This window comes from Mobula birostris, chromosome 5 (genome assembly GCF_030028105.1).
Source record: "Mobula birostris isolate sMobBir1 chromosome 5, sMobBir1.hap1, whole genome shotgun sequence".
In the NCBI taxonomy this organism is placed as follows: domain Eukaryota; kingdom Metazoa; phylum Chordata; class Chondrichthyes; order Myliobatiformes; family Myliobatidae; genus Mobula; species Mobula birostris.
Genome location: NC_092374.1, coordinates 176,163,352 through 176,180,942, shown reverse-complemented (window position 1 = coordinate 176,180,942; position 17,591 = coordinate 176,163,352). Strand labels below are relative to the sequence as shown.

Genomic DNA, 17,591 nt, shown 5'->3' with positions numbered 1-17,591 from the left:
GCCCATTCACCAGCCCTTTGTTCATAGACTTCTCTGCCTTGATGATTCTTCTAGATAGTTCTTAAGTCTTGTGAGAGTCTCTGCATACACTAGCCCCTCATGCAGTGTGTTCATGATCACAGCCTCTCTCTGGGTGAAGAAATTACTCCTCAGAGTCCTTATTGCTGCTAGCTTTAAAAGGTGCTCAAAGAGTCATGCAGCACAGAAACACGCCCTTCAACCCAACCCATCCATGCTGAACAAGATTCCCATTTGCCCACATTTGGCCCATATCACTCTAAACCTTTCCTATCCATGTACCTGCTTGAACATCTTTTCAATGTTCTTACTGTACCTGTCTCAACTACATACTCTGGAAGTATATTTCACTTACCTACCACCTTTGGTGTAGATCACTTTTAAATTTTTACCCTCTTGCTCTCTAGTCTTGATTCCCAAAACTTGCAAAAAAGACTGTGTGCATTCTCTTTATCTAGATCCCCATGACTTTATACACCACTATAACATCAATCTTCAATACTTGATTGAGTATAGTCCTAACCTGCCCACCCTCTCTGTATACCTCAACATCTTGAGTCCACATTCACGTAGATTTTCTTACAGATCGCTTATAGATATCTCTGCTATGGGAAAATGTTTCTTTCTATCTACCCCATCTATTCTCCACGTAAATCTATACATCTCTGCCATGTTCTCTCCTCAGTCTCCTCCACTTAATGACGTCCGGTAACTGTCGGTGTAAAGGTAACTATATGAAGAAGAATCAAGCTCATTGATTCCTGATCAGGATAGCTACAGTGTATTGAGAGTCAGGCGATGGTGGATCATTCTAAGTTCCAAGCTGAGATGGAGAGATTGAGAACGGCTACTCCAGCAGCAAAATCTAGGCCCAGAGCAATTCTCTGCGGTGGGACCTGGTTCCTAGTGCAAGGTTCAGACAATTTAAATGCCAGCCCAGACAGTCTGGGGGCTCCTCTCTCTGTGATGCTAAGGCTTTGAGACTGTCCCTGCCTGCTGTGTTTCATGTCTGAGAACTTTGGAGCGACTTGCTGGGCTAATATGATGGACTGAATGTTGAGGCTTTGGGCCTACTTCGAGCTGCTCCGGGGATTTGGATCAATTGGTTTCGGAATGCTGTTATTGTTGCTTCTATTGTTTGCATCATTTATTTTGTCTTTTTTTCCTCTTCCTCTGTGAGCACTGGGGGTTGATCTTATTTTTTTTGTTGTGTGCTTTGGGGTTCCTTGCTTTGTGGCGGCCTGTTAAGCAAACAATGTTGTATAATTTATTCATTCATTGAATACACTTTGAATCTTTGAAATTCCCTGATACAAGGTCAGACTGCAGAAACCCCAATGACTGAATGGGAAACAGGGCACTCTCTGCCACTGCAGATCTAACAGTACAGATCACCTCCACCCTGGTCAGCAACCTCAATACTCAACTGACCCGTCCCTTCCCCCACCTCCCACCAGGCTTTGCAGTTGATAGAAGTTTTGAGAATCATCTGCCAAACCTCCGTCCAATTCTCTTGACATTCTGAAGTACACCATTCCTTGTTGGGAACATTCAATCCTGAAAGGTTCTCTCAAGAATACTGGCATAGAATCAAGAACAACAGGCCACTGGGATCACACATAGTGAAAATGATATTTGTTCACGAGGAGGAGACCAGTTTTGGGAGTGAGTTAAAGGTACTTGAGGTAAATTAACCCAAATGATGGAGGGCCTAATACTTATGTGACTTACCTTCTGACCTGGAGGTCCCATGGCTCCCTGAGGACCAGGTATACCCTGCAGGAGAGGAGAGAGAAGAAAAATGGTTGAATGAAAAACTGCAGCCAATCAGTGCGGTCATCTCAAGCTCATCTGGAACTTATTTTGATGACATTTGTTTTTTCTTGGCTTCACTGAAATTCAACAAAATCCAGTACAACTTCAGGCAAGTCCAAAAAATATCAACCAGAGCCAAATCTGCCCAATCCTGTCAAAAGCTCAGATTGTCTCAGCTAGGAGGAAGTGTAAAGAAATCTGGTCTGCATCACCTAGGATGCGAAAAGAATCGTAGACTTAGGACAGGGCAATTTTTATTGTGCAGGTCTATCCATGTTGGGAAGAATCGTTTTAACTGAGCAGGACCCAGATTTAGAATGGATATGAACACCTAAGAAGAAAATCACCTTCCTACTGGCCACATCGTAATCTGGACTTGATACTGAATTTTCCAAATTTAGGTGACTCATTTTTTTATTCTGTCTCTACTGGAACTGGTTATTTCTGCCAGTAATCCACCTGTGACCTTCGCACAAATACTCTCCCTCCATCAGGGAGTTTACAGATGACAGAAGGTTTGTTGTGGATAGTGCAGACAGTTGTTGTAGGATATAGCGAATACAGACAGGATGCAGAGCTGGGCTCAGAAGTGGAAGATGGAGTTCAATTCAGAAAAATGTAACATGTACACTTTGGAAGGTCGACCTCAAAGAGTACAAGGTTAACGGCAGGATTCTCAACACTGTGGAGTGACTTTGGAGTCTGAGTCAAAGCTGCAAGTTGATAGAATGGTTAAGAAAGCATAGGGCGTGTTCACCCTCAATAGTCAGAAGACTGAGTTCAAGATTTGCAAGATAACGTTGCAGTTCTGTAAAACTCTGGTTAGACAACACTTGGAGTACTGTGTTCAGTTCTGGTCACCTCATTACAGGACAGATTTGGAAACTTTAGAGAAGGTGCATAGGAGATTTACCAGGATTAGAGAACATGGTTAGGAGGAATGAGGTAATTCATTTCCCTTTGGAGTGAAGGAGGGTGAGAGGCAACCTGATGGAGGTGTATAAGATGATAAGAGGCATAGTTTGAGCGGAGAACCAACACTTTTTTTCCCCAGTCGACAATACCAGAGGACATCCTTTTAAGGTGAGTGGAGGAAAGATCAGGCGAGATGTCAGAGGTAGGTCCTTTTACACAGAGAGTGGAAAGTGCCTGGAATACATTCCTATGGTATTGCTAGAAGCTGATTTATTATGGACATTTAAGCAACTCCTGGATAGGCAGGTGGATCACAAAAAGATGGAGGGCTATGTGGGAGGGAATGGTTAGATTGAACTAGGAGAAGTTTAAAGGTCAGCACAACGCCGTGGGTAGAAGGGTCCGTACTGTCCTGCACTAAATTCTATCAGTAATAGATTGACATGTTGGCATGTCCCAAAGCCCTCTTGCTGGCTACAAGTCACATTAACATTTGGTCTCACCCTATCAGAGGTAATGCATTTATCCTGAACCCTTCCTCCTCCACATTTCCAGTTTTGACAAAGGTTGTCAGACCTGAAACATTAATGGATTCCCTTACCACAGGAGCTGGCTAGCCAGCTGACTTGGTCTTTAAAGGTAGGCATGGATTTACAGACCTGGAGCATAACTTGAGGTCACATGCTTAATGTGAATCAACATGCAGTGGCTGGCAGATTACCTGTCCTCCATGAACACCCTGTTGACCAGGTGGTCCTGGTTCTCCCTGTGGCCCCTGTGGAGGTAAATCAGTTAGCACGTTAAGCTCCAGAGCACCAACAAGTGGACAAACTGCTGAACAGGATTAAGAGTAGAAGTCACGTACTATGTTTCCTTTGGGACCATGTGGGCCATCCATTCCACGAACACCCTGAAACACAGGAGAGACATTGATGTCTATGGTCAGGCTGAATAATGGAACCAATCGTTAGAGCAAGTTATTGTATTCAAGAGCGTGGGCTTTGCAGACTGAGACAGCATTTAATTGTCTATCCCATGAGAAAATGATAGTGCATTGCCTTCTCGAACCAGTGCAGTCCTTGTGATTGGGTACATCACAATGCTTTTAGGAAGGAAGTTCCAGGATTTTTACTGGGAGAGTGAAGGAACAGAGATATATTGCCAAGTCATTCAAAAGAGTGATCTCGGGAATAAAAAGCTTAACCTATGAATATCATTTGATGTTTCTGGGCCTGTACACAATGGACTTTAGAGCGTGAGGGTGAGGGTGGATCTCATTGAGAACTACCAGACACCGTTCGGCCTGGATAGAGCAAATATAGATAGGAGCTTTCCATTAGTGGGACAGACTATAATCCAAAGGCACAGACTGACAATAAAGGAATAGCTCTTTAAAACTGAGATGAGGTGGAATTTCTTCAGCTAGAGGATGGTGGGTCAGTGGAATTCATTGCCAAAGAGGACTGTAGAGGCCAAGTAATTTGGTATTATTTAAGGCAGAGATTGATAGGTTTTTTGATTGGTAAAGGGGTGAAGGATTATAGGAAGAAAATAGAAGAATGGGGTCGAAGAGAAGCACATGTGTGATTGAATTTTGGAGCAGAAATGATTACATGCATGGCTTCTAAATCCTAAGTTCTAAATTCTAATTTCTTCTTCTAAATCCTACGATCTTACATGGTGTTGACTCAGAGGGCAGCTTCCATGTTGTGGTATTCTCCATGCCTTGCTGCCCTTTCCGTCCAGAGCATTGGTTTAGAATAGGAGTTAATTGTAGGGTCCATAGTTTAGCGGGTGCCATATGAGAGTCATGGTGAGTTGCTACAGTGCATTTTGTAGCTGGTACAAACCGCTGCTCCTGTGCATCAGTCCGAGAGAGAACAAATAGTTGCAGGTGGGGCACCTAAACCCTTGTGGAAGCCAGTTTTATTGTGATGCATATTTTCTGCCACTGAAGCTATTTCTGGGACCAGTAGGTGAAATGTGAGACTCATGGTAACTCATCAAATAAAGGTTAGTGGCACTGATGTGACCTGGGTCTCAATGTTAAGCTATCATTGGTCTGTACACAAGCCGGAGACAATATCTCTCTCTCTGGACAACAGCAGTAAAGTGAATGAGTCTTAAAAACAGGACAATGGTTTTGTAGTCACCATTATTACAACTTTTTTTCAAATTTCAAGACTACTTAATGAACCAATTACAAAGCGATCACACATTGGGGCTTATCATAACTCTTTTGTTCTTACAGATAAGAGATTTGCATGGATTCAAATAAGAAAGGAGTGCTGATCTGTCAACAAGAGCACACGGTGGAAGGTAAAATAGTGCAGCAACTGGAAACAACATTTGATGTGAATGGAACTGGGTATAGGAGGGAATGACGTTCCATGTTAATTTATGAATTAATTGGAATGCCTACATATTGACTGGACTTATAAACAGTGGTTACACTATTATGTGTAACATCCGCTCGCTAATGCAAATATCTAATCAACCGATCCTGTGGCAGCAACTCAATGCATAAAAACATACACATGGTCAAGATGTTCAGTTACTGTTCAGACTAATCATTAGCATGGGGAAGAAATGTGTGTCAATGACCTGGTGGAACTTAACGGGAACACTTGACAATCTCAGAAAATTCTGATCTCCTGAGATCTCCATGCACAACATTCTCTTGAGTTTGCGGAGAATGATGCAAAAACAAAAAAAACTGGGTGAGTAGCAGTTCAGTGGACAAAAATGACTTGTTAGGTACCACTTATTCCAAATTAAGTGGCTACTGAGTGTATGTTTTCACAAAACCTCATAAGTGGATCTGCAGTGGTGTGGCTAAACCTTCCAAGTACCACACCTATATATTGTTTGTATAAAATTTGTTTCTACAGCTACTCACAGGAGGTCCCTGTAGCCCAGGAGGTCCTTTGGGTCCGAGGAGTCCTCTTGCTCCCTGTGATTTAAAAAAGAGACAGCAAATAGGTAAAGATTAGAATAAGTTATTGTGCCAGAAGGTGCAAATGATAGAGCATATTGCATTGAGATTACTAGAATCATTAAATGGCCAACACTTTATTGGCTGTTGATTATCAATCATTGACAGTTCTGAAGCAGGTAGTGTTAACTATAAATGGGAAATTTCATATATAGGGGATTGTATAAATTGCAATGGCTGTAAAGGAGACCCCTTTAGAATTTTTTGGATTTGAGTTTGCATTGTTCCTCAGAGATCAAGAAACTCAGAGGCAAGATCTCATAGATCCCAAATCTCAGGATACAAAGAGACAGACTAGGTTGAGGTTGTTAGAGGAATTTACATCAGTGAAGACAATAACTCTTGGAAGGGGAGCAAGCTAGGTTTCAGCAAAGACCTTAAGAATTTCACCCAGCCATCCCACAAACTCGTTACCTTTCATACGACAAGCATCAGTGTAGAAACATAACACAATGTTTTGTCAAATTGTCTTAGAAAATTGGCAATGCCAGTAGCTCAAAATACCCATCACTTTACATCCAACCTGGTTTCTTTGGAGCTTTACTAATTCATACTTGGAAGATGAAATCACTGGCAGAGCCAGAATTCTTTAGCCCATTAGAGGACATTTATAAACCATGGCCAGTCTTGGGATGAAGTCCTTTGCAAGGTGCTGTTTCGTAAAGTTTGACTATGATGTTTCACAAGTGTTGAACAAGAGGGACGCAGGAAGTTATCACACACACTTTCTGAGGGGGAGGAGAAGGTGAGAGGGATGGGAGAAGGGGTAGGCAGAATGGAGTAAGGGGGATAGGGAAAATGTGGAGGTGAGTGTTTAAGAAATGTGTGAGCATAAGGAGGAGAAGGAGAAGGAGAGAAGGTGGGGTGAGTGGAGGGTAGAGGTTGGAGCAAAAATAAAAGGAATAACAAGGTAGTATTCATGGATTCACGGACCATTCAGAAATTTGATGGTGGAGGAGAAGTAGCTGTTCCTTAAATCTTGAGTGTATGCCTTCAAGTTCTTGCACCTCCTCTCTGATGGTAGTAATGAGAAAAAGGAATGCCCAGTGTGGTGGGTGTCCTTAATGATGGATGCTGCCTTCTTGAGGTGTCCTGAGTGCTGGGGAGGGTAATGCCCAAGATGGAGCTAGCGGACTCTACAACCTGTGTTTTTTTTATTCCTGTGCGCTGGCCCATCCACACCAGATGGTGATGCAAACAATTACGTAAAATGCTCTCCACAGTACATCTGCAGAGGTTTGTTCAAGTCTTTAGTGACATACCAAATCTCAAATTCCTTGTGAAATACAGTTACTGGCATGACATTGATTTATAGTGACTCGGGAGAAGGGTAAGTGGGTAACAGTCAGAAGAGGGAAGGGCAGGAGTCAGATACTAGAGGGTACCCCTGTGGCTGTCCCCCTTAACAATAAGCTTGAGTACTGTTGCAGGGGGAGTGCAGCCTATCTCGGGGAAGCAACAGTGGCCGTGCCCCTGGCACAGAGTCTGGCCCTGTGACTCAGAAGGGTAGGGAAATGAAGAGGACAGCAGCAGTGATAGGGGACTATAGTTAGGGGGACAGACAGGCGATTCTGTGGACGCAGGAAAGAAACTCGGATGATAGTTTACCTCCCAGGTGCCAGGGTCTGGGATGTTCCTGATCACGTCCATGATATCCTGAAGCGGGAAGGTGAACAGCCAGAGGTCGTGGTACATATTGGTACCAATAGTATAGGTAAGAAGAGGGAGGAGGTCCTGAAAACAGACTATAGGGAGTTAGGAAGGAAGCTGATAAGCAGGACCACAAGGTTAGTAATCACAGGATTACTGCCTGTGCCATGCGACAGTGAATATAGGAATAGAGTGAGGTGGAGGATGAATGCGTGGCTGAGGGATTGGAGCAGGGGACAGGGATTCAGATTTCTGGATCATTGAGACCTCTTTTGGGGCAGCATGACCTGTACAAAAAGGATGGGTTGCACTTGAATCTGAGGGGAACCAATATCCTGGCAGGGAGGTTTGCTAATGCTATTGGGGAGAGTTTATACTAGAATTGATGGGGGGTGAGAACCGAACTAAAGAGACAGAGGAAGGGTATGTTGGCTCACAAATAGAGAAAACTTGGAGATGGTGTGAGAGGGAGGATTGGCAGGTGATAGAGAAGGGATGCGCTCAGACCGTTGGTTTGAGATGTGTCTATCTTAATGCAAGAGTGGATCAGTACTTGGAGCTATGATGTTGTGGCCATTACAGAGAATTGGATGAGTCAGGGGCAGGAATGGTTACTTATAGTGCCAAGTTTTAGATGTTTCAGAAAGGACAGGGAGGGGGCAAAAGAGGTGGGGCGCGGCACTGTTGATCAGAGATAGTGTCACGGCTGCAGAAGAGGAGAAAGTCATGGAGGGATTGTCTACTGAGTCTCTTTGGGTGGAAGTTAGGAACAGGAATGGGTCAATAGCTCTACTGGGTGTTTTTTATAGACCACCCAATAGTAACATGGACATCGAGGAGCAGATAGGGAGACAGATTCTGGAAAGATGCAATAATAACAGGGTTGTCGTGGTGACAGATTTTAATTTCCACAATATTGATTGGCATCTCCCCAGAGCAAGAGGTTTAGATGGGGTGGAGTTTGTTAGGTTTGTTCAGGAAGGTTTCCTGACACAATATATAGATAAGCCTACAAGAGGAGAGGCTGTTCTAGATCTGGTATTGGGAAATGAACCTGGTCACGTGTCAGGTTTCTCGGTGGGAGAGCATTTTGGAGATAGTGATCACACTTCTATCTCTTTTTCCATAGCATTGGAGAGGGATAGGAACAGGTAAGTTAGGAGAGCATTTAATTGGAGTAAGGAGAAATATGAAGCTATCAGGCAGGAACTTGGAAGCATAAATTGGGAACAGATGTTTTCAGGGAAATGTACAGCAGAAATGTGGCAAATAAACAGGGGATATTTGCATGGTGTTCTCCATAGGTACGTTCCAATGAGACAGGGAAAGGATGGTAGGGTACAGGAACCATGATGTACAAAGGCTGTTGAAAATCTAGTCAAGAAGAAAAGAAAAGCTTACAAAAGTTTCAAAAAACTAGGTAATGATAGAAATCTAGAAGATTATAAGGCTAGCAGGAAGGAGCTTAAGAATGAAATTAGGAGATCCAGAAGGAGCCATGAGAAGGCCTTGGTGAGCAAGATTAAGGAAAACCCCAAGGTATTCTACAAGTATGTGAAGAGCAAGAGGATAAGGCGTGAGCGAATAGGACCAATCAAGTGTGACAGTGGAAAAGTGTGTATGGAACCAGAGGAGATAGCAGAAGTACTTAATGAACACTTCGCTTCAGTATTCACTACAGAAAATGACCTTGGCGATTGTAGGGATGACGTACAGCAGATTGAAATGCTTGAGCATTTCGACATTAAGAAGGAGGATGTGCTGGAGCTTTTGGAAAGCATCAAGTTGGATAAGTCACCATGACTGGACGGGATATACCCCAGGCTACTGAGGGAGGCAATTGCTGAGTCTCTGGCAATGATCTTTGCATCATCAATGGGGACAGGAAAGGTTCCGGAAAGGTTCAAGAAAGGAAGTAGAGATAGCCCAGGAAATTATAGACCAGTGAGTCTTACTTCAGTGGTTGGTAAGTTGATGGAAGACATCCTGAGAGGCAGGATTTATGAACACTTGGAGAGGCATAATATGATTAGGAATAGTTGGTATGGATTTGTCAAAGGCAAGTCATGCCTCACGAGCCTGATTGAATTTTCTGAGGATTTGACTAAACTCATCGATGAAGGTAGAGCAGTAGATGTACTGTATATGGATTTCAGAAAGGCATTTAATAAGGTACCCCATGCAAGGCTTATTGAGAAAGTTAGGAGGCATGGGATCCAAGGGGACCTTGCTTTGTCAGTCCAGAATTGGCTTACCCACAGAAGGCAAAGAGTGGTTGTAGATGGGTCATAATCTGCGTGGAGGTCGGTGACCAGTGGTGTGCCTTATGGATCTGTTCTGGGACCCTTACACTTTGTGATTTTTATAAATGACCTCGATGAGGAAGTGGAGGGATGGGTTAGTAAATTTGCTGATGACACAAAGGTTGGGGGTGTTGTGGACAGTGTGGAGGGCTGTCAGAGGTTACAGCAGGACATTGATAGGATGCAAACCTGGACTGAGAAGTTGCAGATGGAGCCCAACCCAAATAAGTATGACGTGGTTCATTTTGGTAGATAAAATATGATGGCAGAATATAGTATTAATAGAAACATAGAAACTAGAAAATAGGTGCAGGAGTAGGCCATTCGGCCCTTCGAGCCTGCACCAGCATTCAGTACGATCATGGCTGACCATCCAACTCAGAACCCTGTACCTGCTTTCTCTCCATACCCCCGATCCCTCTAGCCACAAGAGCCATATCGAACTCCCTCTTAAATATAGCCAATGAACTGGCCTCAACTGTTTCCTGTGGCAGAGAATTCCACAGATTCACCACTCTCTGTGTGAAGAAGTTTTTCCTCATCTCGGTCCTAAAAGGCTTCCCCTTCATCCTCAAACTGTGACCCCTTGTTCTGGACTTCCCCAACATCGAGAACAATCTTCCTGCATCTAGCCTGTCCAATCCCTTTAGAATTTTATACGTTTCAATCAGACCCCCCCTCAATCTTCTAAATTCCAGAGAGCATTAGCCTAGTCAATCCAGTCTTTCATCTTATGAAAGTCCTGCCATCCCAGTAATCAAGCTAGTGAACCTTCTTTGTACTCCCTCTTTGGCAAGAATGGTAAGACTCTTGGCAGTGTGGAGGATCAGAGGGATCTTGGGTCCGGTCCACGGGACACTCTAAGTTGCTGAATAGGTCGACTGTGTGGTTAAGAAGGCATACAGTGTATTGGCCTTCATCAACCATGGGATTGTGTTCAAGAGCCAAGAGGTAATGTTACAGCTATGTAGGTCCCTGGTCAGACGCCACTTGGAGTACTGTGTTCAGTTCTGGCTGCCTCGCTACAGGAAGGATGTAGAAACTATAGAAAGCATGCAGAGGAGATTTACAAGGATGTTGCCTGGATAGGGGAGCATGCCTTATGAGAATAAGTCGAGTGAGCTTGGCCTTTTCTCCTTGGAGTGACGGAGGATGAGAGGTGACCTGATAGAGGTGTACAAGATGATGAGAGGCATTGATCATATGGATAGTCAGAGGCTTTTCCCTGGGGCTGAAATGACTAACACATGAAGGCACAGTTTTACAGTGCTTGGAAGCAGGTACAGAGGGAAGTCAGTGGTAAGTTTTTTATGCAGAGACTGGTGAGTGCATGGAATGTACTGCGGCGACTGTGGTGGAGGCAGATACAATAGGGTCTTTTAAGAGGTATATGGTGCTTAGAAAAATAGAAGGCTATGGGTAACCCTAGGTAATTTCTAAAGTAAGTACATGTTTGGCACAGCATTGTGGGCTGAAGGGCCTGTATTGTGCTGTAGGTTTTCTATTTCTATATAAATGGGCCAAGAGTGGCCCTCACCATCCGGAACATTCACCCTTCTCATTACTACCATCAAGAACCTGAAGATTCACACTTTTTCAACAGCGCCTCTTTCACCTCAGACAGTTGAGGAAGTTTGGTATGGGTCCCCAAATCCTAAGAACTTTCTACAGGGGCACAATTGACAGCATCCTGACTGGCTGCATCACTGCCTAGTATGGTAACTGTACCTCCCTTAATCGCAGGACTCTGCAGAAAGTGATGCGGACAGTCCAGCGCATCTGTAGTTGTGAACTTCCCATGATTCAGGACATTTATAAGTACAGGTGCGTAAAAAGGGCCCGTTGGATCATTGGGGACCCGAGTCACCTCAACCACAGTCTATTCCAGCTGCTACCATCCGGGAAACGGTACCGCAGCATAAAAGCCAGGAACAACAGGCTCCAGGACAGCTTCTTCCACCAGGCCATCAGACTGATGAACTCACGTTGACTTGAATATACCTTATATTACATTGCCTGTTATATTTATGACAAATTATTATAAATTACTATGATTGCACATTTAGATGGAGACATAGCGTAAAGATTTTTACTCCTCATGTATGTGAAGGATGTAAGAAATAAAATCAATTTAATTCAATTCAATCAATTCAATGCTTCAGGAACAGCTTCTTCCTCTCCACCATCAGATTTGTGAATGGTCCATGAATCCATGAACACTACCTTGTTATTCCTTTCATTTTTGAATAATTAATTTAGTTTTGTAATTCATTGTAAACTAATGTCTTTGCACTGTAATGCTGCCATCAACCAACAAATTTCATGTCATCTAAATCAGAGAAATAAATCTTACTCTGATTCTGATTTTTTTTTCCAAATAACAAGATTAAATGAGAGTTGTGGCACAGGAAATGGTTCTGGTTACAGTTTATGTAAATTACTTGGATGAAAACACTGCCAAATTTCACCAATGATGCAAAGGTATTGAGGAGTTTAAACTGTAAATGTGACAGAGACATAAAAATAGGTTGAGTCAAAGATCTAGCAATTAGAGAATAAATGCAGGAATATTTTTTCAGGGTAAATTATAAAACATATTTTCTAAATTGGAATTAGAATTAATTTATTGTCGTCAGATGTACTGAGGAACAGTGAAAAACAGGTCTTGCATCTCGTTCATAAAGATCAAATCAGTGCACCTTGCATTGAGGCAAAACAAAGGAAAACAATAACTGAGTGCAGAATACAATGAAACAGCTGCAGGCAGACAATGAGGTGTAAGGTCATAACGAGGTAGATTGTGATGCTCAAGAGTTGGATTTTATTGTACTAAGGAACTATTCAATCGTTTAATAGCAGTGGGGTAGAAGTTGTTCTTGAGCTTGATGGTATCTGATTTCAGGCTTTTGCATCTTCTATTTGATGGTGGGGGCTAAAACAGAACATCTGGGGAGTGTGGGGTCTTTGGCTATGATTAGATGGTGATTGCTTTTTGATACAGATGAACCTGGAGGTACATGGTCCATAGACAAGTATAGGAATTCAATGAGAAAGCTAACAGCATGCCATCTTCATTGGAGAGGACCTGGGTGTACACTAGAGAGTAAAACCTGCATGATGAACAGGGGTACTGACAGTGTGAGATAGCACCTTGAATACTGTTTTCAGTTGTGGTTACCGGGTTTAAGGAAGGGATCTGCAACTATGGAAACAGTAGAGATATTCACAAGCCAGCTCGTAATAGGCAAATGAGGAGAGCTTGCACTTTAGACAATTGACAGGGACTCAAGGATCCTGAGGGGATTTGACAGGGTGGATGTGGAGAAGATGATTTCTATTGTGGGAAAATCTAGAATGGGGGGGGGGGCTGTTTACAGTTTAAAAATAAATGTCCATTTAAATCAAGGATCACCCAAGTTTTAGTTTCCTCCCTGTGAGCCTTTGGAACTCTCTTCCACTAAAGAATGAATTAAGCACTCTTTGAATATTTTTACAAGTGTAGGTGTCTTCATTGACAGATTATCCACACGGGTAGATAAGAACGTGGAGATGATTTACAGTCAGATCAGAATTGAGTGGAGGTGCAACAACAACCTCTTGCTCAAGATCAGCAAAACTAAAAAGCTGATTGTTTTTGTCAGAAGGTGAAGGAGGGTGAATATGTCAGCACAGGAACAGGCGCTTTGTCCCATCATCCATGCGGAACCATTTAAACCGCGTACTCTCATTGACCTTCACCAGAACCATCGCCCTCTATATCCCTACTATCCATGTACGTATCCAAACTTGGCTTAAATATTGAAATTGAGCTCACGTGCACCACTTACGCTGGCAGCTCATTCCACGTTCTCATGACCTTCTGAGTGAAGAAGTTTCCCCTTAAACTTCAAACCTTTCACCCTTAACCCATGATCTCTGGTTATAGTCTCACTCAACTTTAGTGGAAAAGGTCTGCTTGCATTTATCTCATTTATACCTTTCATAATATTCTATACTCCTATCAAATCTCCTCTCAATCTGTTATATTCTTAGGAATAAAGTCTGAACTTAGTCACTATTTCCTTATAACTCAGGTCCTCTAGACCCAGCAAACATTTTGGTAAATTTTCTCTGTACTCTTTCAATCTTATTTACATCTCTCCTGATATCGGAGGATCTATCCTGGGCCCAGTATATTAATACAATCATAAGAGAGGTAAGCCAGCATCTTTACTTTCTGAGGAGCTTAAGGCAGTTCAGCAAGGCACCAAACATCCAGCAAACTTGTATAGATGTACTGTTGAAATTATCTTGACAGATTGCATCATAGTCTGGTTAAGTAATCCATATGTGCAGGTAAACAAGAAGTTGCAGAGGATAGTGGACTTCACCCGATATAACCTGGGTACATCCCTCCCACCATCACTAGTATCTACAGGAGGTTTTGCCTCAAGAAAGCAAATTCCATAACCAAAGATCTCCACCAGTTGGGCTATGCCAGCTTCTCACAGCTACCATCAGGCAGGAAGTACGGAACCCTCAGCAGGTTCAAGAAGACCTACTTCTCTTCAACCATTCAGTTCTTGGACAAACCAGCACAACCCTAATTTACCTAATTTATTAACACTTTTGACTGATTGGGACTAAAATAGACATAGCACATTTCGTTCTAATTGTGTTTTCTTTTAAAAATTGTGAATAATATATGATTAATTTCTGTTTTTAATGCAAATACTAATATGATGCTATGTACCTGTGATGCAGCTGCAAGTAAGATTTTCATTGCACTTGTGCACGTAACAATAGACCTAATTTTGACTTTAATGTTATTGAATGATGGAGCAGTGTAAAGGGGTCGAGAGATCTGCTGCCCCAGTCACATGCAGTAGGTGGGTAAACTGTCATCACATGTCCTGCTGGGCTATGGTGCTGAAAGAGGAACTGGGGCAGAATGTCTCTACTTCAGCTGGCCTGGATACAGAGGCCTGAATAAATAGCGAGAGATAGGGAGGGAGTTAAGATACAGCGGAGAAAATGAGGGAACAGAGGGAAGGAATGAACACACACAAAATACTGGAGGCACTCAGCAAGTCAGTAGCATCTTTAAAACTAGATGTTTCAATGTTTCAGGCCAAGACCCTTCATCAGGACTGGAAAGGCGGGGGGAGAACGCCAGAAGAAAAAGGTCGAGGAGGGGAAAAAGAACAAGTTAGAAGGTGATAGGTGAAGCTAGCCGGAAAGGTAAAAGGCTGGAGAAGAAGGAATCTGATTGGAGAGGAGAGCGGATCATGGGAGAAAGGGAACAAAGGGCACCGGGGGAGATGATAGTTAGGTGAGGAGAAGATATAAGAGGTCAAAGTGGGAAATAGAAGAAAGGGGAAGGGGAAAGGGACAAAAAAGTGAAAGAAAGAAAGAAATTATTGGATGGAGAAATCGATTTATGCCACCAGGTTAGAGGCTACATGGACAGAATATCAGGTGTTCCTCTTCCATCCTGAGAGTGGCTCATTGTGGTAGAAAAGGAGGCCATGTCGGAATGGAAATCAGGAGAGGTTGACTACCAGGAGATTATACTTTTGGGACGGAGTGAGGGGACAGAGGGAAAAGTGATGGGACAGAGGGAGAGAGTGAGGGGACAGAGGGGATTTTGAGGGGACAGAGGGGGAGAGTGAGGGGACAGAGGGAGAGAGTGAGGGGACAGAGGGGAGAGAGTGAGGGGACAGAGGGAGAGATTGAGGGGACAGAGGGGTGAGTGAGGGGTCAGAGGGGAGAGTGAGGGAACAGAGGGGAGAGAGTGAGGGGATAGAGGGGAGAGTGGGGGGTCAGAGGGGAGAGTGAGGGAACAGAGGGGAGAGAGTGAGGGGATAGAGGGGAGAGTGGGGGAACAGAGGGGATCTTGAGGGGACAGAGGAGAGAGTGAGGGGACAGAGGGAGAGAGTGATGGGACACAGGGGAGAGAGTGAGGGGACAGAGGGGAGAGTGAGGGGACAGAGGGAGAGAGGGGATAGAGGGAGAGAGGGGATAGAGGGAGAGTGTGAGGGGATAGAGGAGAGAGTGAGGGGAAAGAGGGGAGAGTGAGGGGACAGAGGGGAGAGAGTGAGGGGATAGAGGGGAGAGAGTGAGGGGACAGAGGGGTGAGTGAGGGGTCAGAGGGGAGAGTGAGGGAACAGCAGGGACAGAGAGAGAGGGAGCAGAGAGAGACAGAGAGAGGGGACAGTGAGCAAAGGGAGTGAGAGTGAAGGGACAGAGTGAGGGAGTGATGATGCTTACGGAAAATGAGTGCATTTATTGAGAGTCAATGCACTGGCTGGGAGTAACACTATGGTGGGAGTTTGTGTTTGGGTGTCAGGAGTTGGGGAGATGGGACAGGGGTGGGAGGAACCCTGTGGTTAGAGTTTGTATTTGGGTGTAGGGAGGGACTTTCATATGAGTTGGGGAGATGGGACAGTGGGTGGAAGGAATAACACTGGGTGAGTCATGGAAACACAGCAACTTTGCCCAAATGTATGAGAGCACTGGGACACAGGATGGTCTCTCCTCCTCAGGGCTCACCTTATTTTACATTATAATTTATTATTTAGTAATGATGTGCCTACCGGTTCCCCTGGCAACCCTCTGGGTCCAACTTCTCCATCGTCACCCTGGAATAAATCAGAGCAAAGATTCATTGGCCACAACCACAATCTGACATTTAAGAGCCCTCAGTAGTGCCCCTTCCACAGTGTGACACCTCCGCAGCATCACCTCTCCAAAAGTGTGACAATCTCTCAGTACTGCCCCTGTCACGATGTGGTTCTCCCTCAGTATTGTCCCTCCCACAGTGTAATATTCCCTTAGTACCTCCCTTCCCACAGTGACATTCCTTCAGTACCTACAATGCAAAGTCCCTCAATACTGCCCTCTCACAGTGTGAACTCCTTCATTACTGTCACTTCCACAGTGTGACCTGCCTCAGTATCACCTCTCTCCCCTCTCATCCATTCCTGTCTCTCCCCTTAACCCATTCATTCTCTATTCCTGCAATCCCTCCCCTCCCCTCCGCTGTCCTCTCACACCCACTCTTTCCCCTCCCATCCCTTTCTTTCTCTCCCCTCTAACTTCCTTACCCCCTCCCGGTCTCGTTCTCTCTCGCACTTGTTTTCTCTCTGCAGCTCCAGCCCCTTCCTGTCCCACTCCAGCCACCCCTCCTGTCTGCTCTCCCCCCACTTAATTGATTATCTGCTCCCCTTCCTCCATACCAGCTTCCCTCGGGATTGGAGGACCTGCCCACCCTCAACTCCTGACAAAGCACTCCCCCCTCTGCTCTTACTCCGGATTAAAGCTGGGTATAATGGAGGTCCCTTCAGCAATTCTGACCCTGGCCACAGACAGGCAGGTATCCTGAACTGGCCAAGAGCCTCTGTAGATCCAGGCTGTGCTCTCTGCTCATTGACACAGGAGGCTGAGACTGGAGCCCGCTGAGATGAGATGACTCACCCTGTCTCCATCCTCCCCAGGAAGCCCAATTGGTCCTTGTGAACCCGGCTCTCCCTGAAACAGAAGAAAATCCAATGAGATTACATGTAGTACTGAGCGGAGAAAGCGGAGACATAATGGCGCAGTGCGTGGAGTTGCTGTCTCTCAGCACGATCTCCAACACGGTCTGTGTAGAGTTTACACGTTCATTCCCTAGGTGCTCAGGGTTCCTCCCACATTCCAAACGTGCGTTAATCAGCCACTGTAAATTGCCCCCAGTATGTGGGTGAGGAGTAGAATCTGGGGGGATTTGATGGGAATGTGGGAGAAAGGATCTGAAAGAAGGAATGTCATTTACAGGGTCGCTCTGCGAGCTAGCACAGATTCAAGGCTGAATACCTTCCTTCTATGTCAAGAGTGTAAATAATGATCAGTTCAACTGTTTCCTGAAAAACTGGTAC

The 17,591-nt window shown here is 44.4% G+C and overlaps 1 protein-coding gene across 1 annotated transcript in view; it reads right to left on the bottom strand.

Annotated features, from left to right (window-relative positions):
• LOC140198073 (collagen alpha-1(V) chain-like) overlaps positions 1-17,591 on the bottom strand; it is a 269,358-nt gene that overhangs the window by 109,296 nt on the left and 142,471 nt on the right. The window contains exons 19-24 of the mRNA XM_072258945.1: positions 17,152-17,205; positions 16,272-16,316; positions 5,648-5,701; positions 3,614-3,658; positions 3,470-3,523; positions 1,750-1,794 (exon numbers count right to left, since the gene is read on the bottom strand). Coding sequence (XP_072115046.1) covers positions 1,750-1,794; positions 3,470-3,523; positions 3,614-3,658; positions 5,648-5,701; positions 16,272-16,316; positions 17,152-17,205 — 297 coding nt within the window. The remainder of the gene's footprint in view (positions 1-1,749; positions 1,795-3,469; positions 3,524-3,613; positions 3,659-5,647; positions 5,702-16,271; positions 16,317-17,151; positions 17,206-17,591) is intronic.